Below are 26,604 nucleotides of genomic sequence, written 5' to 3' on the forward strand. Positions count from 1 at the left end.
AATAAAAATAGTTTTGAGGTATGTCGGTGAATAGTTTTTTTCTACACAGTTAAAAAAATTTAGTGAACATTATCCAAGAGTGGTGATTCCATACTTTTTGCCAGTGGTTGTACAAATAAGCACATGAAACATCAAAAAGCATTAAAAATGCACACAAAAATGTGCTGAAAAATCACGCTGAAAAATGTATGACTATGCAGCAGCAGCAGTAGATTAAACCTAGGCTTAAGCTACGGTTTGGGTACTGTTGTTCTACTAAAAGCTAAATACATTGCATTTCCCTTTAATAGTGCAATCAATAATAATAAGAAGAAGAAGAAGGATGCAAACAATAGTAAGTAAAACATTCTGAGAGTCGCATAAAACTTTTTGTGACAAAGTGAGTCCAGCAATACAAAAGTCCATTTACAGTGGGTGTACAGTATTCACATGTGGCAACTTCATTGTTCCACAATTGCTAAAATATACACAAGCCTCTTACCAAAAGCCTCAGACCTCCTGTTATGAGGACCACCACACTGAATATAAAGTCCCCTCCTTAGCAATGTCATATGTGGACCATAGGAAAGGGAGAGGACAAAACACATAGCATAAGCTAGTATAGATAAAACTTTACTGATAAAAAATACTGATGAGTACTGTGAATACACAGATTAGGGAGCCTGCTGTCAGCCTACTAGGCTCCCACTGACACGTTTCGTCACAAGGGGACATCATTGGGACCAGTGTGTGTATGTGTGAGTACTGTACACCCATTGGATATGGACTTTTGTATCATCTGATGCACTTTGGCGCAAATACTTTCATATCAGCTTTATTTACACTGAATTTTTTACTTTCTATTATTTATGTCAGTATTATTATTATAGATATTGATTGCACACTTAAAGGAAAGCAGAACATATTTACTTTTTAATTCTTGGAAATATCTTGCATTCAAATATTTTTTGTGAGTGCAGCTCCCGCATGATTATTTGCTTTTCCTTTTTTCACAATTGTCACCTAGTGCAGCAGAGTTGTTCACTTATTATACATTTGTGCATCCAAACCAAGTCTTAGTTCTTTTTTGAACCAAAAACATTGACATTTTGACGATTTTAATTACTGGATGTTATGCAGTAGGCAATACTAGCTTTCTCTTTACAAAGAAATAGAAAGCAGACTACAAATATATACTAGCCTATGTAATGTGACAGATGTATAGACTGAAGCTTTCACCAAAATATTTACTCAGGTGTTAAAGAACAGAACAGCTTAACATGCCTCCCGCCTCCTTGTCCTCCGCAAAGTAATGTGAACCTATATGTTTGCTGCACCTGAATGCCAAACTAGGGAGATAAACAACAATAGCACAATGAGTGTCATGTCTCCGGATGTTGACCAAATTGCAAAACAAGCCTTAACCATACTACACTTGTTCTCTGTTTGCATTATGTGAATTAATTTCAGAGTGATTTTTATATATATATATATATATATATATATATATATATATATATATATATATATATATATACAGTATATACTTTAAATATATGATATATAAGTGTATGCTTCCAGATTAAGCAAGAGGAGGCTTGTGGCTAATGAGCTCTTCCTTTTGCACTTATTTAAAATCTTCTTTTAGTCCAGCTAGGTATTCCCTAAAAATCATTATTTTAGTTAAAATGCTAGCATAATTACCTGAAAACTGGTAATCATAGGTTATGCAGAGTGGCTAAAGTGTGAACGATATGACTGACTGGATAGAATTCCTTCATTTTTTATTTTTTTTTGCTCTTTGGGGGTTTTTTTTAAGTATTGGTAATGGTTTACATGCATATATTTCTGGTTGTTTCCTGGGTTATAGATATTTATTTGTTTATATCGGTTTATTTCCACCTTCAGTGCATTTATTTGCTGACTTTACACTGGATTCATGTCTATTTTTGGACTTGTCTCTTAAAGTGAAGTTTTCATTTTAAAAAAATATATAAATAAATAAATAACAAACATGTTATACATATGATATATATATATGATAGTTTTGCACAGAGCAGCCCTGATCCTTCTCTTTTCAAGTCCCCTGCTGACACTCATGGCTTCTCCTCTGCAGCCATTGCCCCCAATAGCAAGTCACTTGTTCTAGGGCAGTGGTGCGTGCTCGCTCCTAAGCCCCACTCTATGAATCCATAAGACACTCAGAGCCACAGCTTGGCCCTGCCCTTCACTCTCTCCTCATTGGTTTACTGGCTGTGATGGACAGTTGCAGGGGCCAATGGGATCCACTGCTGTCTCAACCAATGAGGAATGAGAGATCCAGGAGAAGCTCAGCTCTGGTGCACTGGATTGAGAGGGAGCTCAGGTGAGTGTTGCACACTCACTGCACACAGAAGGTTTTTTACCTTAATAGATAGAATGCAGGGAGGTAAACAACCTTGAGCCTTTAAAACCACTTTGATCTGCATTCCTGGTGCTGCAGGCTGCTCTGCAGCGCCCCCTTTATACTTTTTCCTTTACCCACAAGATTTCCTATTGCAGCCCGGACTCATCTTGGGTGGGCATTTTGCCTGAGCAGCATGATTTTCTGTCATGCAGTTTTTTTGTCTCTGACATCTGTCTTTAGTGCCTGGATTTGGCTTTTTCTTTCATTTATGTATGTGCTTTTGTGGTTGTTTTTTTGTTCTCCCATCTTTGGACATTATCCCATTATTGTTTTTATCTGGGACTTTGACATTTGCACTTCTTTATTTGCTCACATGTGGATGGTAATGATAGGAGGGGTTTTAGGGTATATATGTTGTATTGCTTCACTTGTTTGTTGTACTGAGGAAGACGAGCTTGTAACTTGTCGAAACGTCAGAATAAAATTTTTCACTGTGCATTCACCTCTCAAGACCCATGAGTGCCACTTTTTTTTTTGGACTATAGATGTAGCACCCTTTATATTAGGTAGGTGCTAGTTTAGGATTTGTGTGAGTGTAGGCAAATTTAAGCAGGGCTAGGCCTGTTTGTTTTGATTTGTGAGGGCTGGGAGTGGCTCAGAATTAGCAGCTGGTGACTCACAGGCAGCATTACTGAGACCTCCCTCTTCCTTCTAGAGGATTCTAGAAGGAGAGGAGGAGAGGTGTAGCTTCCTGGGGTGTATTAAGGAGCCCTGACCAATCCCCAACCTGGATTGGCAGGGGGCAGGCCTCCTTAAATACCTAAAGTCAGCCCAGTTATGGAGGAGTTGTCGGGTGGAAGAACTGAGGATGGAGAACTATGTCACAGAACAGCTGTGGAGCTTATCTGTGTCATACTGGTTGCATACTTTGCATACTACCTTTTGCTGCTGTATGTCTGCTGGCACCTGTGGTTCCACAAGCTTGTGCTCTGCTCTTGCTGCATTGACTTGCAGCTATGGGCGCCTCAGGTTTCACCTGAAGGTTAATATACCTTCCTTCCTGCTACTTCCTGTCCAGCCTCCCATGTGTCTCCCTATTTAAATTCCACTCAAACCAGTTTCTGGTTGCTTGAGCAACACTTGTTCCTGAGCCCCTTCCGTGCAACCTAACCTGACATCACGTGGACTGATCTCTTGTGTACCGACTCGGCTAGTTCTCCTGATTACGTTTATCTGCTGCCCGTCCTGACCTTGGCTCGTTATCCAACTCTCCTTTTGCTCCATCCATCCATCCATCCATGCCTGCACCGTATCTTCGAGTACTCTCCTCGCAAGCAGGGTGAACCTGGGGATCGTGGCCTGGGATCAGCACTGGGGTCAGATGTCCAAACTCCCCTGAGGGGGTCCCTGGCACAATACTGGCTGGCCCTTAGATGCCACGCCTTGGGGGATGCCGTGTCACCTGCTCACCTGTGGCATCACACCAGTGGCATCGTGACATACTAGGCTGTCGGGGCCTTTAAGGGAGCTCCCCAGTCTGGGGGTGGTGACCAGGAGGCTCTGAACAGGAGGCACAGGAGGAGCAAGAGAGGATAGCAGGAGCTAGTACTGCCGGGCAAGACTTCAGGAGGGAACCACCGGTCGCAGCCAGGAGGGCTGGTGAGTGACATGTGCAGTCAGGAGGACTGGAGAGGCATGCCAGAGAGGACTGAGAGGAAACAGTCAGAGCTGGGTGTGGAGCCAGTAGGGAGAATTGCAGTGTCATGGACAGTGAAGTTGGGTTGCTGCAGCCAGGAGGCAGGGCCTGAAGAGGACTGACTGGGAGCAGAAGTCCACCTATAGGACAGCTAGGACAAAAGACTTCCTATTTTCTGCTACACCATAGGGGCCCGCGGTCCCTGCCTGCAAAGGGCAAGTTACTTAGGCCTGGCTGAGCCAGTGTTGGGCCTAAACATGTGCTAGCTGCTCCTGGGAGATCAAGAGTTGGGCAGGAGGAAGAGCGAGAGAGAGCAATAGTCTGCAAGCAAGGGTTGTGCATGAGGAGATTGGAGAAGTGTACATAGTGGTCCTGATTGATTGATATACAATCTACCTGATTGACTGTTGTGAAATTTGCTGGGCATCTCATAATCCCCTTTCCCCATCCAAGTTAAATTCCCTAATAAAAATAACTAAAACAAGCACATGGACCGTTCTGCCTGAGAGTGACGGAGGAGTGAAAAATGGGCTGGGCAGGGTGACAGGTGGGCCAGTACACTTAGCAGCCCCTACAGGGGTAGCGCTACATTTGGGGGCTCGTTCTGGGACCACCTGATCACGTGTGACCTGCCAGCCATTGCCCCTAGCAACCGAAGTTGAGCAAGCCAGTGAACTGTGCTTGGTTCCACCAGTGAGCAATTGAAGGGGAAGGGCTTGTGTTCTCTGCCTGCTATTCAGTACTGCAAAAATAAGTGTCATCTACTTCCAGTTGCTCAGACACAGTCAGTGCTGGGCAACATGCCTGGACAGGTCCTGCTAGTATCAGCATGCCTACAGACTTCAGTTTGTCTAACAAGGGATTACAGCAGCGTGCCCTGGTAGGGGTCTGCCTATCAGTTTAGCACATGCCTGAATGTCTAGAAGTGAGGAGGTAGTGCCATGTCCTGGAGGAGAACCAGCGTTCCCTGCTAGCAGCAGACACCACAAGGCGAAAGAAGATGGCGGAGGGTGGCCGGCTGTTACCCACTTTACCGTGGTTGCCTGAACAGCAGGAGTGGGCACTGGTGGACACTGGTGTCCGACTGGAGCATCATGGGGTATTCGCCCTCGGGGTGATTAAAGGGACGGAGCGGTCGTACCTGCTATGCCCAGAATGCCGGATCCCAACCACTGTGGTCACTGCCTGGCCCAGTGCAGCCATTGTGGCGAACCGTTTATCCAGCTTGCATCCAGCAAGCAGGAGCCACAATACTACAACGTTGACCTGCACTCAGGACTATTTCGTCTGCAGCCACGGAAGTCCCGGATGGCCAGAGAGGGCCTGGAATCATCACCCAAAGGTGGAGTGGAGTCATGGCCTGGTGACTCCCCCGCGAAAAGAGAGGACAGTGGGAGAGAGGAGTTTGTCGTGGCCTGCGGCCTAGCCAGGGACCTGGAGCTTTTAAGTACTGCCCAGCAGGAACCAGATAAAGTCCCTGAAATGCCAGCCAACACTCATCGCCTTGCCATCCTAGTCCAGAGAGAGCCAGTGTCAGAGGGAGGTGCACCTTCAGGTGAGCTGGACAGGGAGAGCAAAGGCCGGGCCATTGATTGGAGTTCCCACAGACTGCAAGCTGAGTTTTGATCCCTGGAGAGACTGGCGGAGTGGTCATCCCCTGGTGAGAGATTAGAGGAGGAATGGGAGACAGGAGGTTCCCAGGTCCTGGAAGTCCAGCCTGAGAGTGGAGATGGACCGGAGCCAGTATTGGGACCCACAGACACAGCAGGAGCCCTGATCAGCAGCAGGCAGCTCTTCCAAAACAGACCCTCCACCACCTGGACCAGAGCACCTGCATACAGGCAATGGGTCATGAGGTCCCAGGATGCTTGTGTCCTCCCTGGAAAAGGAAACCCCAAAGAACTGCCCAGGTTTTTTCAGATTCCAACGGGAGATGCAGAGGAAGGTTGCTTTTGAGTGGGGTCTGGATAACCCGTATGTCCCTGCCCAGATCATGGACTTTGTAGAGAACTCCCGGGGAGAGTGGGAGGACGACATGATTTGCGACTTTTTGCACGTTCCCAAGACCTTGCGGGTGCCAGAGAATGAGACCTAGGCCCACTTGAAAGACATTTAGTGTGAATAGTGGCTGGGCTGAGCCATATACAAGGATCGGGTGCTCATTGCAAAGGCAGGACGGCCTACAAAGAGACATTCGGTCGCTATTCAGTGAGAAGGAGGGGGCAGGAAGAGATTGCCTGATCCTCGTTTTTATGTCTGATGGGACTGTGGGGAGCCACAGTGTGCATAAAGATGATCCACATGAACTTCTGGAAGGTAGCAGAATGTGCCTTTTCTTCCCTAATTTTTATGCAGGATCAGACTGGTCTGTCACCCTGGATGTGCCCAACTGATGGTCAGTTTCCCTTGTTGCAAGGACACTGAAGGATGAGGTCTGATCGCTATCTGAACTCTTTCAATGACCCTGCTAGTCCGAGGAGGGGCCCCTCCCATCAGGAACTCCAAAAGAGAACTGTTCACTTTTGATGCTGTTGTGTTTTTTTTCCCAGCTGCTTCTGTCAGCAGGCTATAATCTCCTCCTGACAGAACAACAGAAAGAAAAAAAAATGTGTTAAAATTGGATATTTAGTTATTTCTGTTGGCAGGATGCTAACCCCCTCCTGACAGAAACTGTACAGTGTATAGATAGGTGTAAGAGTAGGATGTTATGTTATTTTTGTATTCTTTTAGGAACTTCTGGGATGGGACAGCTGTCCATCCCCTCTGGCTGGAGTCAAGATTTCCTTTGGGCAGAGTATCTTTCTCAAGGAAGAGATGCTCTGGCTCAAATGTGTATGTTTATGTGTTACTGTTAGCTGCAGGGACCTGTAGCTAGGTGTGTGTTGTACTATCTGTACAGATGTAAATACCTACCAGAGATTTAGATATATTTTTGTACGTAATTTATTTGAACAGTTCCCCAACCAAGTTGTTTCCCTTCCCCTTCCATTTTATCTTATGGGATGCTGTTGCTCCTGGGCCCAGGAGCCATTTTTAAATGTTTCCCAGCTGAGAGACCAGCTGGATTTTGGTGGGGGTGAATGTAGCACCCTCGACATTAGGTAGGTGCTAGTTTAGGATTTTTGTGAGAGTAGGCAATTTTAAGCAGGCCTAGATGAAAGCTAGGCCTGTTTGTTTTGATTTGCGAGAGGGCTGGGATTTTCTCAGTGTTAGCAGCTGTTGACTCACAGGCAGCGTCACTGAGACCTCCCTCTTCCTTCTAGAGGATTCTAGAAGGAGAGGAGAGGTGGAGCTGCCTGGGGTGTGTTAAGGAGCCCTGACCAATCCCCAACCTGGATTGGCAGGGGCAGGCCTCCTTAAATACTTACAGTCAGCCCAGCTAGGGAGGAGTTATCGGGTGGAAGAACTGAGGATAGAGTACTAGGCTGTCGGGGCCTTTGAGGGAGCTCCTAGTCTGGGGGTTGACCTTGGGCCTTGGCTCGGCTGCAGGACGGAGCCCTCAAGGAAATCTTGAAGGCTCTGAACTGGAGGCACAGGAGGAGCAAGAGTGGACAGCAGGAGCTAGTATTGCCGGGCAAGTCTTCAGGAGGGAACCACCGGTCGCAGCCAGGAGGGCTGGGGAGTGACATATCCAGTCAGGAGGATTAGCGAGGGATGCCAGAGAGGACTGAGAGGAAACCGTCAGAGCTGGGTTTGGAGCCAGTAGGGAGGATTGCAATGTCATGTCATGTTCAGTGAAGTCGGGCTGCTGCAGCCAGGAGGGCTGGCAGGGCCTGAAGAGGACTGACTGAGAGCAGTAGTCCAACCATAGGACAGCTAACACAAAAGACTTCCCATTTTCTGCTACACCATAGGGCCCCTGCCTGCAAAGGGCAAGTTACTTAGGCCTGGCTGAGCCAGTGTTGGGCCTAAACATGTGCTAGCTGCTCCTGGGAGATCAAGAATTGTGCAGGAGGAAGAAAGAGAGAGAGCAATAGTCTGCAGGCAAGAGCTGTGCAGGAGGAGATTGGAAAAGTGTACATAGTGGTCCCGATTGATTGTTATACAATCCACCTAATTGATTGATATACAATCCACCTGATTGATTGATATACAATTTGCTGGGCATCTCATAATCCCCTTTCCCCATCCAAGGTAATTTCCCTAATAAAAATAACAAAAACAAGCACATGGACTGTTTTCTGCCTGAGAGTGACTGAGGAGTGAACGCCGGGCTGGGCATGGTAACAGTTGGACCACTACAGTTAGCAGCAGGTACTGTACCGCTACATAAATATATAAGTATACATAAGTATTTAAGCAGAATCTGCTGGATTTTACGTGTGCTGAAAGGGAACATGCTGACAGTAGGAAAGAGCGGGGTGATGAACTCATCAGTGTGCTGCTGTCATTTCATGGTCCATTTACATGCTGGAATGGGTTCAGGACCACTCTGCATTGCTTAGTTAAGGTTATGTATGCAGGAAGGTCTTAAGGAGTGCAAGCAACCCCCTGTGTTCACTGCATCAAGGCACCCACTCGACACAAAATCCAGGTGACTGACCTTCTGTTCAGCTACTATACAGAACTGACATTTGTGATTGAACGTTATCAGAGGATTTAACCAGAGACATTAAACAAACTGGTCACCAAAAAGAGTCTCTTTCCCAAAACTTGCTCCCACAATTCACCTTTAAAGAGACAGGTTCACTTAAAAAAAAACGAAAAGGTGCTGCTATGATCAAGTAGAAATGCCTGCACATGCCTACAGCAGCTTTTAGTATCCTATCCCGTACTTTTGCTGGTCTGACTGGAAGACACCTAAGGCAACACACACAAAACTTCTGGGCCCATTGGCTGATCGCTATGATCGACTGCCTCATTGGCCAATAGGAATAACAATCATAGAAATATTAATGGGAAAATAATAATAGTATTTGCATATGTCTGCAGCTTCTCTCCTTTGCGTACTCCTTGCTAGCTCCTGAAGCACTGGAGGAAAACAATGTACCTGAAAAGGTTAAAGGCAGGGCTCTATAAATAGCACAGCCGAGCTGCATGTTGTCTATATGACTCGGGTGGATTGAATGAGCACCACAGCCATTGCCATGCAGTGGGCGATTGCTTTCAAATGGTACATAATGAATCGAGTCGGCAAGGCGTAGCTTCCTCCTACATACACAAGAAACGAAAGACATTTACAAAACCGTGCTCACAGTCCTTTTATATTGTCAAAGGCTGCTAAACAATAAACTTTTTACTTGTGCAAGCATTGTGCCACAGTATTGTTCTTCTGCAAAAACTGATTATGGAATATTTTGTTAACCATAAGTATAGAGAAACTTTGTTTTCATGTTCAGCATGTTCCAAGGCTGGCTAACATTTCAATAACTGCCGTCCACCTTTTTTATTTTTATTTTAACGTATACTCATCAAATTTACAGGGAACTTACCCCCTGTCAAAGTTTGCCCCCTCTATAGCAAATTTTGCTAAATGGATATGAGAAATATGTATACATTTAGTGTGAGTTTTTACCACCCTTCCTAGAGTCCAGGCAAAGAGATACATCAAGAAGTTATGACCCTATTGGTCATACTTAAAAAGCAGCCAATGATCAACCTACAGCTGTTTTTCTAGATGGCTCATTTGGAACTCGCATTTGTCAACTAAATTCAGTCTCAAGAATCATAAGCCGTTATTTGCCAGCTTTTGGATTTTTTCTACACTTAGTAGGTAAATCATTAACCACTTGAGCTCTGGAAAGGTTTTACCCCCTTCATAACCAGGCCATTTTTTGCTATTTAGCACTGCATTACTTTAACTGGTAATTACACGGTCATGCAATGCTGTACCCAAACGTATGTAAATCTTTTTTTCACACTTTCCTTATTAAATAAACAAAAAAAAAACTTTCATTTCACAAAAACTATAGTTATTTTCAACTATAAGACCCCTTTCACACTGGGGCCACCCATGCATTTTTTTGCCATGGGCAGGGGCGTTTTGGGAGCGCTCCCAAACCGCCCTGAAGATGCTGCTTACAGGACTTTTTCTAAGGTCCCGCAAGCGCACTGCCTGGGCTTTCACATTCGGCCGTCATGGGAGGCAGTTTTCAGGCACTTTACAGGCACTTTTTCTAGCGCTAAAACCCAGAAAACTGCCTCAGCGTGAAAGGGGTCTTAAACATATCCAATAAAAAATCGAATTTCTTTATATATTTAGGACAAAATGTATTCTGCTACTTGTATTTAGTAATGTATTCTGCTACATGTATTTAGTAAAAAGAATCCTAATAAGTGTATATTGATTGGTTTGAGTGAAATTTATAGCATTTACAAACTATGGTATATGTACTGGAATTTTTTATTTTTTTTTTGCACTAGTAATGGCAATGATTAGCGACTCATAGTGGGACTGTGATATTGTGGTGGCCAATTTGACACTGACTCTGAGTGGGAACTCACTAACTGACATCACCAGTGACACTAATACAGTAATCAGTGATAATACTATACACTGTCACTGTACTAATAACACTGGCTGGGAAGGGATTAACATCTTAGGGTAATCAAGGAGTCAAGTGTGTGCCTAACAAGTGTAATGTGTGTATTTTGTGCTGCTTTTTATTAAACATCTCTTTGGAATAAACAAAGAGATTGTTCCCTGTGTACAGAGCCCTGTGTTGTTAGTAAACACAGGGCTTTGGGCTGTGATTGGACACAGCCGATCAGCAAGTCTAATCACGTACAGTGACATACAGGTAGGTTGCTGTTTCTGTGGGAGCCACCCGTCATCAGTACAATGCAGACGGGCAGTCCTGAGGAGGTTAAGTTAAGTTATAATTAGTAGTGGGCAAATCTGATTGGGTTTGAAGGTAGGCAAAAATGTCCAAATATCCCAAATTGTAAACTTTAATGTGAACCCCATTGAAGTCATTGAGAGGAAAATCTTAAAAATCAGTTCTCTCTATTTTCAAAGCTAATTATCTGGAGATTGTCAAACAAAAGCCCCAGGTTGCTGGTTACTGCCCGGAGGAACATGTACCAACACATTTTATCTATAAATACCATTTGGTGGGGAGCAGCTCTTTTATTAAGGTGTATGGATATTTTATACATAGTTACATTGGCCCAGCTTGGACCAATGTAACTATGATTTTACCCAACAACCTTTACTTGCATATGCCTACAGACCGATAGAAGGTTTTATAAATATACCTAAAAATTGAGGAAACAGTTGGTCAAACTGGGGCCAGATTTACCCAAGTTGTATGCACTTGCCATTATGTAGTTTATTATTCACTTCTCTTCACTACCATTTACCCAACAGCATAAATGTAGAAAATAAAAGTGAAACCTATGTATTTTTAAAGTGTTGTGCAACAGAGCTTTGTTTACCTGTGGACGAATGGGTGAGGATCCAGGTTAATCATTATACATTATAATATATTCATTTCCATTTTCAGGTTATGTGTATATTCATAACATTCAGTACATCTGCCAGGATACAGACTATTTTCTTAAGGACCAAATATCTGATGTTCACCATATAAACTCTTCATCATTTTTGACTGATGTCACATCTCACATATTGACTTGTGCAAGAAAAAATATATATTATATATATATTATCCAGTCACTGTTCAAGGTGTTTGGATTATCCTGACTAAGGGTGTAATAAGTGGAATAACTCTCTCTTAAAGACCTTCTAACATGCTCCAGATTCAGCAGGAAGGGCAATATAGAGTACATTTGCATGTCCCCGCTGTAAATAAGTGCATTATATTATACTTGATAATATTGTGCATTCTAAGGTCTGCCCAACAATTTGTTTTTCAGGTCAAGTAAGGGCTCTTTTCCTCATCAACATGGAATTCTCTCCTCTTTCCTGGCCACCTAGATTGCATGCTCAGATAAGGGTCTGGTATAGATTTTTGTGTGGATCCCATACTTTTTTTTCTTCTCTTTTGCATGGGATTCCCCCTAGAAGGGTCTGGTATGGATTTTTTTTTTTTTGGGGGGGGGGGGGGGGGGGGGGGGATTCCATGCCACTTTTATTTATTTTTTTAAAAATAAATGTTTCACTTCACACTGCAGCTGAAGGTTCTCTTGGCCGAACACCCATTTGTTCTGCTGTTCGTACAAGTATCTCCATACATGTACAATGCAGAGGTCTCTCATATGATTTCCCCTGCTGGTGTTTTTAGCCTATAGTGTTAGGCTATTTCATTTTTTTAGTGAATGCTAACTCTTATGATCAAATGTTCTTATAACTATTTTTGTATTAGGATCATCATGTTTGGGAATGTTACACTTGCCCAGCCAAAGTCAACAAAGAAATAAATACACACATATTACAAACATTACAGGTGTAGCGGTACCCCCATGAGGTCTGCTAATAGACTCTGTACCCCACTGATTACCTCAACTCTGCAAATCCTCCATTACCTCTGACAACCCTGGGTTCAGTCATCTTACCAAATGTATTAATAAGGAAAGACTCACACAGTATTAATGAAACAGTTCAAGTTTGTTTACTGTATTGGTGAGAACTCAGAAATAAGTATATCTCAATACTGTAAGATAATAAAAAAGGCATACTTACAAATACTTTATCTATACCTATGAAAAATGCAACCTAATGATATAAAGCTCCTTCAACTGTAAAATAAACACAGATATTAGGAGGAGTGGTGCAGCGCTAGAAAATAAGTCTAAATGTCCCCATAAAGGTCAAAATAAATAACAATAGCTGAACAAAGTCCTCTTCATCAGAAGTAAGTGGTGACACTCTGTTTAGCGGGATCCATAAAGAAAGGACACTCAGAAGGAAGAGGCAAACACCATCACCAACACCCAAAAAAACTGACTCTTACCATCAGTGTATGGGTTATACACGTGTGTAGAAAACAGATAGCGAGAGGCAATCTTCCTGGGATAGACCAATGATCCTCCAGTGGAGTAGCATAAACATAATCCTTTCCCTCTAAACTAAATGGAAGGCTTTAGGTCTCCTCCTTGTGACAGGATTAAGAGCCAGGTATAGTCCAATGGATATATGCACCTCAAGAATCGTGGTATATAGGGAGTAAAGAGAGAACGCTCATTGCGCATATTCCATCAAAAAGGATAATTTATTGTATAAACAGTAAAAGCCACTCACATTTCGTAAGAAGGTACAGAGCAGTATGAAGCATCCAGCGCTTCTAACCACAAAGATGGCTGCCGTGTCGCCGTCCAACCGCATTCCTGCGCAGTCTATTGTCGCCAAGAGATGGTGTTAGCTACAAGAATCAATAATGTAAACAAGGCATAGATGTCTGCTTTCAGTGTTCGTTATAGCACAAGAACCAACTTCCAGTGGAACTACAAGTACCACCAAGCTGAACTGTGTGAATGATGTCTGAAAGCAGTGTCTTATAACAACAAGATGGGCTATGCCCGCTCACCACTCTTGAAGTCAGATACAGCTGGCCACGATGTAGGTGACAGAGAAGACTCTATCAAGAACTCTCTCTGTATCCTGGCTCTGGGAAATGGCACCCGTCGCGTCATGCTGCAGCCCACTGGGATCTGAAGTACAGGCATCTTTGGATGATCTGGAACACCCTCCGGTCCGCTGCAAGGAAGAAGCGATGCTGTCCACAGAGATCTCTCTGGGTATAGCTGAACAGTTCCCCGCTGTGTAGGCCGCAAATCAACAGCAGCTCACTGTCACACAGACCTCCTGCTGGCATTGAAACTTCAGCATTCTGAACTACATATCCCACAACGCTTTGCTCTGAATTTTGTCATAAGAAAAGGAAATTACATATAGAGTGCAGCAAACACTAGAGGAAGCCAATCCCCCACTAATAACACAACAGAAGAAAATGTCTCTGAGTTGCAGGCATAATAGTCAGCTCCTGGCTACACAGGTATTAGTTGTTACATTTGCGCAAATTATGAGACATGTGCAGAGCAAATTTTTTTATAGACATGTCTGTCATTTGTGCGCGTATGTTATGTTTATAGGGAGGAGTTGGTCTTATAGGGAGAACTTGGTCTCTATTCCTCTTTCCAAAACCAGCCCCCCTTTTCCTGTGCCCTTTGGAATGCACGTTCTGTCTGCAACAAACTCACCGCCCTTCACGACCTCTTTATCACAAATTCCTTTAACCTACTTGCCATTACTGAAACCTGGCTTCATGAATCAGATACTATTTCTCCTGCTTCCCTCTCCCATGGGGGCCTTCTCTGGACTCACTCCCCCAGACCAAGTGGACAGAAGGGAGGTGGAGTGGGAATCCTTCTAGCCCCATGCAGCACCTATCAGGTACTTCACCCACCTCCCTCTCTGACACTCTCCTCTTTTGAGGCACATTGCATTCGTCTATTCTCTCCCATTTCTCTAAGAATTGCTGTCATCTACCAGCCCCCTGGACCAGTATCAGCCTTCCTTGATGACTTCTCTGCCTGGCTACCATACTTTCTCTCTTCTGAAATCTCCACAATTATTCTTGGGGACTTCAACATCCCTGTTAACACTAACACTACTATTACTTCTAAACTTCTCAGTCTAACCTCATCAATTGACCTGAAGCAATGGATACAGGCTCCTACCCACTCCAACGGCAACACCCTTGACCTTGTCTTCTCCTATCTGTGCACTCCGTGCAACCTTTCCAACAATCCACTCCCACTCTCTGATCACCACCTTATTAGTTTTGCTCTCTCCCTGTCTTCCACCTCTTCTCCCTCCAACCGCCTAACAGTTACACGTAGAAACCTTCGCCACCTCAACCCTTCTCTTCTCTACTCTGCTACTGAGCACCTGTATGACAAAAACTCACACGTGTCCTGCCCCAACCTAGCTACTTTCATCTACAACAGCTCACTGTCTTCCTCCCTAGACAAGCTTGCCCCCCTCACTACACGCAGAATTAGGCCCCAACTGCTACAACCCTGGCAAACAGATGACACCAGAAGTCTCCGAAAATGTAGCCGCGCTCTTGAGCGCCTGTGGCATAAGACTAAGACCCAGGAAGACTTCACACAATATAAATCTGCCCTCCTTAAATACTATTCCTGCCTTCACACTGCCAAACAGACCTACTTTATCACACTCATTAACACCTTCTCATCCAGTCCACGTCAACTCTTCTCTACCTTCAACACTCTACTCTGTCCTCCACTGCCTCCACCCACCAACTCACTCACTGCCCAGGAGATTGCCAATCACTTCAAAACTAAGATTGATACAATTCATGAGGAGATCGCCAATGCGCAAAAACCTCCCCCATGCAAAACCCCATGTCCACAGATACAATCATTACTTCCCTCATTCAACCCTGCTACTATTACTGAGGTTGCTAAACTTTTATCTAACACTCATCTAACCACCTGCCCCCTGGATCCTGTTCCCTCGCAAATGCTACGCTCACCCTCTGACTCGATTCTACACTCTCTAACTCACATTTTCAACCTCTCCCTCTCTTGTGGCATCTTCCCAAACTCTCTAAAACATGCGCTAGTCACCCCCATACTTAAAAAGCCCTCACTGGACCCCACCAATCTCAACAACTTACGTCCCATCTCCTTACTCTCCTTCTCCTCCAAACTTCTTGAAAGACTGGTCTACAACTGACTAAGCGACCATCTGACCATGAATAAACTTCTTGATCCCCTTCAGTCCGGTTTTCGCCCTCAACACTCCACGGAAACTGCTCTCCTTAAACTCTCAAATGACCTACTAATGGCTAAAACCAGTGGACACTATTCTGTACTACTTATCCTGGATCTCTCTGCTGCCTTTGACACAGTGGACCACCCACTCCTCCACAAAAAACTCCACTCCTTTGTTCTCCGTGACTGTACTCTTCGCTGGTTCTCATCCTACCTATCACGCCGCTCCTTCAGTGTCACTTACAACTCTACTTCCTCCTCTCCTCTTCCTTTCTCCGTTGGGGTCCCCCAAGGTTCTGTTCTTGGACCTCTCCTTTTCTCAATCTACACCACCTCTTTGGGTCAGTTGATTGCCTCCCACGGCTTTAAATATCATCTCTACGCTGATGACACCCAAATCTATCTCTCCACCCCCTAGCTCTCTCCATCTGTCTCCTCATGCATTACCAACTTATTAGCAGACATATCAGCCTGGATGTCACATCACTTCCTCAAACTCAACCTATCCAAAACCGAGCTCATGATATTTCCTCCCTCAGGTGCCACTTCCCCTGATTTCCCTGTCAATATCAACGGCTCAACTATCAACCCATCTCCCCACGCCAAGGTCCTAGGTGTAATTCTGGACTCTGAACTAACCTTTCGATCCCACATTCTATCACTATCCAAAACTTGCCGCCTCAATCTCTGCAACATCTCCAAGATACGCCCCTTCCTAACCAATGTCACCACAAAGCTTCTAATCCACTCCCTGGTCATCTCCCGCCTTGACTACTGCAACTCCCTCCTCATTGGTTTACCTCTAAATAGGCTATCCCCACTTCAGTCCATCATGAACGCTGCTGCCAGGCTCATCCACCTCACAAACCGCTCAGCGTCTGCTACACCCCTCTGCCAATCCCTCCATTGGCTGCCACTCTGTCACCGAATTAAATTCAAGATACTAACTATAACTTACAAAGCCATCCACAACCTGGCCCCCAGCTACATCTCTAACCTAGTCTCAAACTCCCTTGTCACCTCATCCCAGAAGTCCCTTCAGGACTTCTCCAGAGCCTCCCCCATCCTCTGGAATGCTCTACCCCAATCTGTCCGATTTTCTCCTACTTTATCCACTTTCAGACGATCCCTGAAAACTCATCTCTTCAGAGAAGCCTATCTGGCCCCCACCTAACAACTGTACATTTATCTTCTCAATCATTACATCACCCACAGTTAATACCTCTTGTATCTCTTGACCTTCCCTCTTAGATTGTAAGCTCTAAGGAGCAGGGCCCTCTGATTCCTACTGTATTAAAGTGTATTGTATTTGTACTGTCTACCCTCAAGTTGTAAAGCGCTACGTAAACTGTTGGCGCTATATAAATCCTGTATAATAATAATAATATGTTTATTTTGTTGCATTTTTTTTCTTTTTACTTTATCGTACTTTTACCTGAAGCTGATGGACTGTGTGACAGCGTACATGGACTGCCTATCCTATTCAGAGGCTAGGGAATGATAAGATGTACATCAGCCAACTCTTTCACAGAATGGTGAACTTTGCTCTCCAGAGGCCCTAATTGCAGAGTGCCTGCTCCAGCCCAGTCACTGATAATGGCAGATGCCCTATAAGAAGATATGAAGGGTTTATGCACATATATCAACAGCATACTAACACTGAGATCAGATACAAGATCCTTGTTCTTTTCCTTATCCTACTGCCCTTGTAAGAGGTACTTGGTATAGGAGGTCTACAAAGCCCTTCTACTGATAAGGGACCCTTAAGCATCATGGCAGCTTTTACCTGTGTAGAGTAGAATGGCATTCATGACACTTCTGTTATATCCAGGAAAGATAAAGACTAAACAGTATTCATGGTGACCATTTATCTATTGTATTAATGTGTTGAAAATCATGCACAAGGTTAGTGTCAAAGTATCTTTCAAAGTGACCCTGAAACATCAGACTAAAACATTGCATAAATCATTTTTTTATTCTAATTAGCCTTTGCCATGCATGTAGTTTTGACCCCTTTTATTAGGATTGACACATCTGCATAGAGCAGGCTATTCACTGCATAGAAATTAAAAGGAGTTTGACTACCCGACATTCTTTGTGCCTATGCGGAGCGAGAATTATTTAACATGGCAGCACTCAGAGTAAGTTTAGAAGTACATTATGACATTAGTTCAGAAATGTAAATCCAAGGGCTCTTTTGTAATGGGCATTTTTTATGAACAAAAGTATGCGGACAACCCTTCAAATGACTGAGTTCAAGTGCACAAAGCCACCTGGTCTATAAAAACATGGCTTGAAGAGTAGGGAATATAGGGGTATCAAAACCTCCTTCCTCCTGCTGGTGATCCCTCTAGTGATGCATCCTAAAATTCTATTCACTTTTTGCCACTTTGCAGCAATAGTTTTTATCGCTGCTAATAAATCCATATTTATTATTCAAAGCAAACTCACCCATTTATCCAGGGACAGACTGGGCCGGGGGGGGGGGGTGTCAGGGTGGCAATATAACCCCCCCCCGGCCGTTCTGATGCCTGGGAAAAAGGCCGCACTCAGGGCTGGCTTAAAGAGGGGCCAGGCACTATGTAAAGCTGCAGCATAAAGGGGTTACTTAACACTGACACTGGCGCCACTAATGCAGCATTAAGGGGTTAATTAACTGCCACTGGTCATTAATGCATCAGTGACCAATGGCAATACATTAACCCCCTCCATGCTGCATATTCCAAAAAGCATTGTAGATTAAAGGGGTTGTAAACGGTCATTTTTTTCTTTGTTATTTTTAATTTAAAAAAAAAAAAAAACATTTTATACTTACCTGCTCTGTGCAAGGATTTTGCACAGAGCAGCCCAGACTCTTCTTCTGGGGTCCCCCACCAGCACTCCAGGCCCCTTCTCTTCATCCTGCCTCCTGTCCCCTGTCACCTTAAAATCATCAAATGGGGGACTTTTTGTCCCCTATGTATTAAAAAAAATAACTTAAGTAAAAAAACATATTTTTGGGGGAAAAATAAAGTTACACCAGAGCACATAAACCCCCTCCCCCACATATACACATATACGAACGTAAATGCATGCGTCAGGGGTGCCTATGCATGAAATGTCAATTGCAATACATGTCTTCTATATTACCGTGCACCCCAGAATGAGAACAACACAAGACCTCCTTTGTAACACTAAACTTATACCCAAAGGGGGCTTTTGAACTGTCGCCTATAGAAAATATAGGGTACTGAAGTTTGTCGCCATTTCACTCAAAATTAAAGTTTGACATGTTGGATCTATTTACTCAGTGCAACCTTGTCTTTTATATAGTACAAAAAATGTGGGTAGTTTATTGCGTTTGTTTGCCCTAAGATTCACTTATGCCCTGTACACATGGTCGGACATTGATCCAACATTCCGACAACAAAATCCATGGATTTTTTCCGACGGATGTTGGCTCAAACTTGTCTTGCATACACACGGTCACACAAAGTTGTCGGAAAATCCGATCGTTCTGAACGCGGTGACGTAAAACACGTACGCCGGGACTATAAACGGGGCAGTAGCCAATAGCTTTCATCTCTTTATTTATTCTGAGCATGCGCGGCACTTTGTGCGTCGGATTTGTGTACACACGGATTTTGTTGTCGGAAAATTTTATAGCAAGCTCTCAAACTTTGTGTCTGAAAATCCGATGGAAAATGTGTGATAGAGCCCACACACGGTCGGAATTTCCGACAACAAGGTCCTATCGCACATTTTTCGGAAAATCCGACCGTGTGTACAGGGCATAAGTGTTTTTTTTTACAGAAATGTTGCATTTCCTAGACCGTTGCAGTAGTAACGTGTGACATAAAAAATTGGAACCATCACTACTTTATTCTCTAGGGTGTCTGCTTTCAGAAAATATTGTTTGGGGGTTTTGTGTAATCTTCAGGCCTAAAATGATTTTTTTAAACGTGTGCAAAAAACGCAAAAACGGCTCTGGCAATAAAAAGGTACATTTCCATGGATGACGAAAGTGTCTGCTGGAAGTTTGGAGGAGGCAGGGAAGAGGAAGAGTGGGGCCAAGTCATTCTACCATGGGACTCTGGGTTATTCTTGCCCCTGGGTCAAGAGTTGCCAGTCAGCCCCTGCCAGGGGCTCTGGAGGGCCACATTAACCTCCCCCCACCTTTGTGACCATGGAAAACCTTAGACAGTTTTCCCTGATCCATCACTTTGCCACCACCGGCTCTATGGGCCACTTGACTGGTCTTGGCCCCCCCCCCCCCCCAGGCCTAAGGCTGCCAGCCCTCCCCTGTCCATGTCTCCATGTTTTATTTTTTTGAGAAATCACTGACAAATATCCCCAAATTCTATCTGCAGCCATCTTGAGTAGGGACAGATGATTCGTGTAGCATTTAGTCCTGGAATCTATCTGCCCTTAGCTCAGGCATGGAGACAGGAGGGTGTGCTTAGGTGAGAAAGCCCTCCTTCTCTCTTCTGTGGGAAACAAAGAAAAATGCCCATGAAGAATCCAGGGATGTATGACATCAGTTTGGCTGAGGCTGGATACCAGGAAGAAACTAAAAAAATGTAGAAGAACAATTTAAAACAAGTAAATATGATATACCATCCTATCTATTTACAAATGCTAGCAGCATAAGGATTAAAAAGTTAATGTTGATTGAGAGAGTGAAGTTTCGCTTTAAAGAAGATGTAGAGTATAACGAAGGGCAACATTTTTTTTGGTTTGAATATGGTGGAGAGGGATTAGAACCCCTGTCAGATTTCTAATGATGTCTGTGTCTTAGAGAGATTCACCCTCTCTATTTGCGCTGGCATTACCGATTATCAATAATTTTGGGTAGTCACCAGAACAGAAATAGAGGGGAAATCTTCTAGTCCTGGTAACAACCAGGGATAACCACACTTTGTAGCCATCCCTTTAATTTCCCACCCCATCGCCAAAACAGGAAGTGAGAGAATATTCTCTCACTTCCTGTTTTGGCGGTGGGGTGGGAAATTAAAGGGAAATCTGCCCAACAGGACACAGATGGGCAACAAAAACTAAACAAAAAAACACAAAAACAATATCCTGCGCTTGGGGGCTTAGCCTATAGGTAAGTGGTGTGGCCAACCCTCTGGATAAAACAATGCCTGCAGTCTTACTGCCCTCCTCAGAACAATGGGTATTCTTAAAACTGAAACAAAACATAAAAAGAGGAAAGGAGGGCGCACCAACCTTGTGCATTACCGCTTTTGTTCTGAGGAAGAGGGTACGCCCTTGAAACATGTTAGCTGTTTGTGATGCCATCTGACACCTCCAATATCCGGTCCGGTTTGCAGGCGTTCAGAGACGCAGTCTCATCTACTGATAAGCCTTTTTTATACGCTTGTTTGTGAGTATGATTATTGCTGTTATAGTTTTTTAATAGGGCTGTTACTGATTAAAATTTTCGTGTTCGATGAATCGATTTTTTTTTAATCGATTAATCGACTAATTTCGATTAATTATAACGCACATACAGATCCAACTTTTAGCTGATTTAGCACCGTTATGGCAACAGCCGAAGCCGTACATAGCGGGGCATGGCTAGGACGTCACACGTCATAAACTCAGCCTCACCGTGCCCATAATCTCAGCCTTACCGTGCCCATAATCGCAGCCTCATCGTGCCCATAATCGCAGCCTTACCATGCCCATAATGCAGTCTCACAGTGTCCATAATCTCAGACTTACCGTGCCCATTATCGCAGCCTCACCGTTCCCATAATGCATTCTCACCGTGCCCATAATCGCAGCCTCACCGTGCCCATAATGCTGTCTCACCGTGCCCATAATCGCAGCTTTACCATGCCCATAATGCAGTCTCACTGTGCCCATAATCTCAAACTTACCGTGCCCATAATCGCAGCCTCACCATTCCCATATTGTAGTCTCACCGTGCCCATAATCGCAGCCTCACCGTGCCCATAATGCTGTCTCACTGTGCCCATAATCGCAGCCTCTCCGTGACTATAATCGCAGCCTCACCATGCCCATAATGCTGTCTCACTGTGCACATAATGCTGTCTCACCATGCCCATAATCGCAGCCTCGCCGTGCCTATAATGGCAGCCTCACCATGCCCATAATACAGTCTCACCCTGCCCATAATGTAGTCTCACAATGCCCATAATGCAGTCTCACTGTGCCCATAATCGCAGCCTTACTGTAGTCAGTGCCTATGCCTGGATTACACAGTCCGCGGGACACACAGCGGGAGATGCCCGCAGACTGTGTATGACATATAGTGGAGGAGGGAGAGGAGCGCTGCGCTGCAGCCACAGCTTGACCCAAAGGGGCCCCAGGGCAGGCAGCCTACCGATCAAAAAAATTTTGATCGATCAAAAAAATTAACGATTAATCGAGGAAGTAATTGTTAATTTCCGCAGCCCTATTTTTAAATAAATGTTACCATTGGTAAGGCACAAGGTCGGTGCGCCCTCCTTTCCTCCTCTTATTGGGCAACAAAAACTGACAGGGGTTTTGCCTTCAGTTCTACTTAAACCATGTAAAAAGAAGTAAACATTGTAATAGTTTTTCTCAACCCCATCCTAGGGTATTGGCATGAAAATGTGTATAAAAACAAAAATGAAGAAAGTAATTCATGTTATAATTACATATATTAGCCACATACAGTTGTCAGAATACAATATTTTTGCAATAGCTCTCCTTTAAGTATTTCCAATATTTTACATGATGCATCCTTGCTGTATATAAACATGCTATTTAATGATTAAACTATGCATTATTCTATTGTAGATTTATTATATTGATGATTGTATGTAGTGCGGCTGCGTTTGGTATTTATAAACGGTAACAGTAAATTAAATCTCGCAGTGAAGAAAACAAACCTCCCACTGCACAAATTATGGAGCTTTTTTTCTGAATGCGTGGCTCTGATTTTTTTTTTTGTGACTGTTTGCTTTGTTTATACAGTAGGAGGAGAAAATTGTTGATACTTTTTTACTCTCTGTCTCTGTAGGTACTCTACAGATTAAAAGAAAAGATCCAGGTTTCATTGAGGCAGGACAAAAAAAACCAAGAGATACACCTGTCGCCTCTCTCTGTTCAGCCTACACAGTTTGAAGCAAAGTGTTCCAGCAGTATGGTTCATCCTGAGCATATTCTCAAACCCGTCAATGTTGTTGTAGACCCACAGTGTCCAAGCACCTTTGAGATTAGACTTCCACTTTCTGCAGGACCATCACCATTTAAAATGAAACCAGTGGGCCTACAAGAAAGGTAAGTCCTGCTTTTACTTGTCCTATTACAGTTGTGCGGTTTTTTTTTTTTTGTTTTTTTTTTAGATTTGTGTGAATAGGTAGTAACTGGGAATCTTTAGTCTTTTTTTATTTGTGTTTCATTTAAATGATGTTATCCATGTCCATGTTTTAATAGTCTTTGTTTCTGTGAATACCATACCTGTACATATGAGGACAGTCATATTTGCTCAGTACCTATGCTATGTATTTGCTATGTACTTAGTAGTGTTGTACAATGGTTGTGCCTAAAGCTGGTCCAGCACTAGTAGATTTTCGTACAGAAATTTCTACAACTTTGTACGAAAATTCCCATCAGTACACTCGATGGAGTTGATTTACTAAAGACTAATATACCAGACACCTTGCAAGTGCAGTTGCATTCATTTTCCCCAGAGGTTAGTGAATGTGATGAAGCTCTGCTGATTTCCATCATCCAATCATGTGCAAGCAAAAATGCTGTTTTTTTATTGGGTATACTTTACAAAGTGAAGCTTCACCACATTCACTAAGCTCTGGTGGAAATAAGTGAAACTGCACTTGCAAAGTACATAGTCTGTCGGGTTGATTTACTAAAGACAAATAGTAAGTTGATTTACTAAAGGTAAATAGACTTTGCACATTGCAGAGATGCCCTCTGCAAGTGCAGTTGCTCCAGAGCTTAGTAAATGAGCAGAAGTTCTGCTGATTTCATTCATCTATAATAATGTGCAAGCAAAAATGCAGTTTTTTTTATTTTCCCTGCATGTGATTGGGTGTTCTTTGCAAAGTGAAGATTTACCTCATTTACTAAGCTCTGGAGCAATGTGCACAGTCTATTTGCCTTTAGTAAACCAACCCCTATTTGTCCTTAGTAAATCAACCCGGGTGACTTGACCAATGTTGTTCAAAAACGTTTGCATTTAAAGTAGAGTTCCACACAATCTTGAGAGGTGATCTTAAAAGAAAGACCACCTCTCCACCCCTAGTTTTTGGATATTTAAATTTTTTTTTTTACTTTCTCTCGTACCTTTTTTAGAAGTACTAAGAGTACTTCCGAGCCAGCCAGGCCGCAGCCGAGAACGTCACATCCTCTTCTGCGGCAAGCCACCTCCCCCCCCCCCGTTGTCTTCTGGGACATGTGTGTGTTCCAGAAGACAAGCTGGAACACACACAGCTGGCATGTGCAGTCAGAAACCGGCAGTGAAGCCACAAGGCTCCACTACCGGTTTACCTTAGTTGGCATGGCGGTGTCTGCACCCTATCCGATGGACGGATCGGCCTCCGGGGACCGACATTGTGGGCTCCCTGGACAAGTAAGTGTCCTTATTAAAAGTCAGCAGCTGCAGTGTTTGCAGCTGCTGACTTTAAAAAAAAAAAATTCGGCTGGAACACCTCTTTAAAGTGATTGTAAAGTCTTGTTTTTAAAAAAACAAAAAAACCAAACATGTTATACTTACCTCCTCTGTGCAGTTGGTTTTGCACAGAGCAGCCTGGATCTTCCTCTTCTCAGGCCCCTCTTTGCTGCTCCTGATTCCTCCCTCCTATCGAGTGCCCCCACAGTCAGCAGCTTCCTATGGGGGCACTGGAGCCAAGTCACAGCTCCATGTGTCCATTCGGACATGGAGCCCAAACCCAGCCCCGCCCCCTCTGTCTCCTGATTGGCTGATTGGAATTAAATGACAGCCGTGGAAACCAATGACGCCGCTGCTGTGTCTCAGCCAATCAGGAGGAGTGTCCCGGATGGCTTAGACATTCGTGGACATTGCTGGATAGAGATGAGGCTTAGGTAAGTAATTAGGGGGGTGCTGGGGTTGCTGCTACACACAAAAGGTTTTTTATCTTAACGTGGATGTAAACCCTCTCCTATACTCGAGGAAGTGAACAGCCTCAGATGATACACAGAGATGAACGAGATCTCCTACATAAGTATTACATGTATATCTGCTGTCTTCATCTGTCTATATCCTTTAGGAATCACTTTTCGTGTTAGGGCCAGTTCACACCACATGCAGTCCAGTGTGTTTTTTTTGCATCAAAAATGCATGGAAAGTAGGTTATATGGTTTTCAAAGGCATAGTTCACACCAGTGCTTGCAGTTCCAGTGAGTTCCAGTTCCAGAAAAAAAGTAGGACATGCTGCATTTTCCCTGAGTTGGATTGTATTGAAACGCTGTAAAACGCATCAAAAACGCACTGGAACGCACCAGAATGCACCAAAAACGCACTGGAACACATATGTACTTATTTAAGGTCAAGAACAAAGAGGGGGGGAATGCACTTGACTGCATCAAAAATGTATCAAAAACACACTGGAACGCATCAAAAACGCGTCAAAAAGGCGCATGCAGAAAAGCATCTGGAGCGCATCCGTAACGCATCTGGAGTGCATTTCTATGGTGTAAACTGGCCCTTAAAATTTTTTTCTTCCTGGTTAGCACTGGGAGTGGATTATTGGCATACAGCCAAGACAGCTGATTAGAAGAAAGGCACACACCCCCACTCCTCATAGGCAAAGTAAGAAAGGAATGCGCATAGCTCTGCTCGATGGGCCGGTTCACACAGGGGCGACCTGTCAGGCAACTTGTCAGCCTGACAAGTGGCGCTCCATTCAGTAAAATGGAACCGTTCTAATAGGAGCGTGACTTCTTTACAGAGGGCGTTTTTGTAAACTGTACGGGGCGGCTTCAGAGTCGGACGTGAGTCAGGTGACTTTGAAGCCACCCCAGTGTGAACCGGCACTTAGACGGCAAGCCGACTGCTAATCTATTTATAGCAACCTCCCCTGACACACACGCCTATCTCCCGTCTCGGAGAACGTGTGAGAAGTTATCAGGCTGATAACAGAGCTACGGAGCAGTAGGTAAAAAATGTCCACACTGAAATGACACTACAAGTCCTTTGTGACAGTTTAGATGTGTAATTAGCTTTTGCCATTTACAATGGTGCTGCCTTATTCGATATACAGTCGGGTCCATAAATATTAGGACATCGATACAATTCTAATCTTTTTTGGCTCTATACACCACCACAATGGATTTGAAATGAAACGAACAAGATGTGCTTTAACTGCAGACTTTCAGCTTTAATTTTAGGGTATTTACATCCAAATCAGGTGAAAGGTGTAGGAATTACAACAGTTTGTATATGTGCCTCCCACTTTTTAAGGGACCAAAAGTAATGGGACAATTGGCTGCTCAGCTGTTCCATGGCCAGGTGTGTGTTATTCCCTCATTATCCCATTTACAAGGAGCAGATAAAAAAGTCCAGAGTTCATTTCAAGTGTGCTATTTGCATTTGGAATCTGTTGCTGTCAACTCTCAATATGAGATCCAAAGAGCTGTCACTATCAGTGAAGCAAGCCATCATTAGGCTGAAAAAACAAAACAAACCCATCAGAGGGATAGCAAAAACATTAGGTGTTCAACTGTTTGGAACATCCTTAAAAAGAAAGAACGCACCGGTGAGCTCAGCAACACCAAAAGACCCGGAACACCACGGAAAACAACTGTGGTGGATGACCAAAGAATTCTTTCCCTGGTGAAGAAAACACCCTTCACAACAGTTGGCCAAATCAAGAACACTCTCCAGGAGGTAGGTGTATGTGTGTCAAAGTCAACAATCAAGAGAACACTTCACCAGAGTGAATAC

At 43.9% G+C, this 26,604-nt stretch overlaps 1 protein-coding gene across 2 annotated transcripts in view; it reads left to right on the forward strand.

Annotated features, from left to right (window-relative positions):
* The window catches only part of PTPRR (protein tyrosine phosphatase receptor type R), a 283,853-nt gene that overhangs the window by 158,017 nt on the left and 99,232 nt on the right, over positions 1 to 26,604 (forward strand). For both annotated transcript variants that reach the window (XM_073620043.1, XM_073620044.1), the window contains one exon: positions 22,699 to 22,958. In XM_073620043.1, coding sequence (XP_073476144.1) covers positions 22,699 to 22,958 — 260 coding nt within the window. The remainder of the gene's footprint in view (positions 1 to 22,698; positions 22,959 to 26,604) is intronic.

The sequence above is a fragment of the Aquarana catesbeiana genome, linkage group LG03 (genome assembly GCF_042186555.1).
Source record: "Aquarana catesbeiana isolate 2022-GZ linkage group LG03, ASM4218655v1, whole genome shotgun sequence".
NCBI classification, from domain to species: Eukaryota; Metazoa; Chordata; class Amphibia; order Anura; family Ranidae; genus Aquarana; species Aquarana catesbeiana.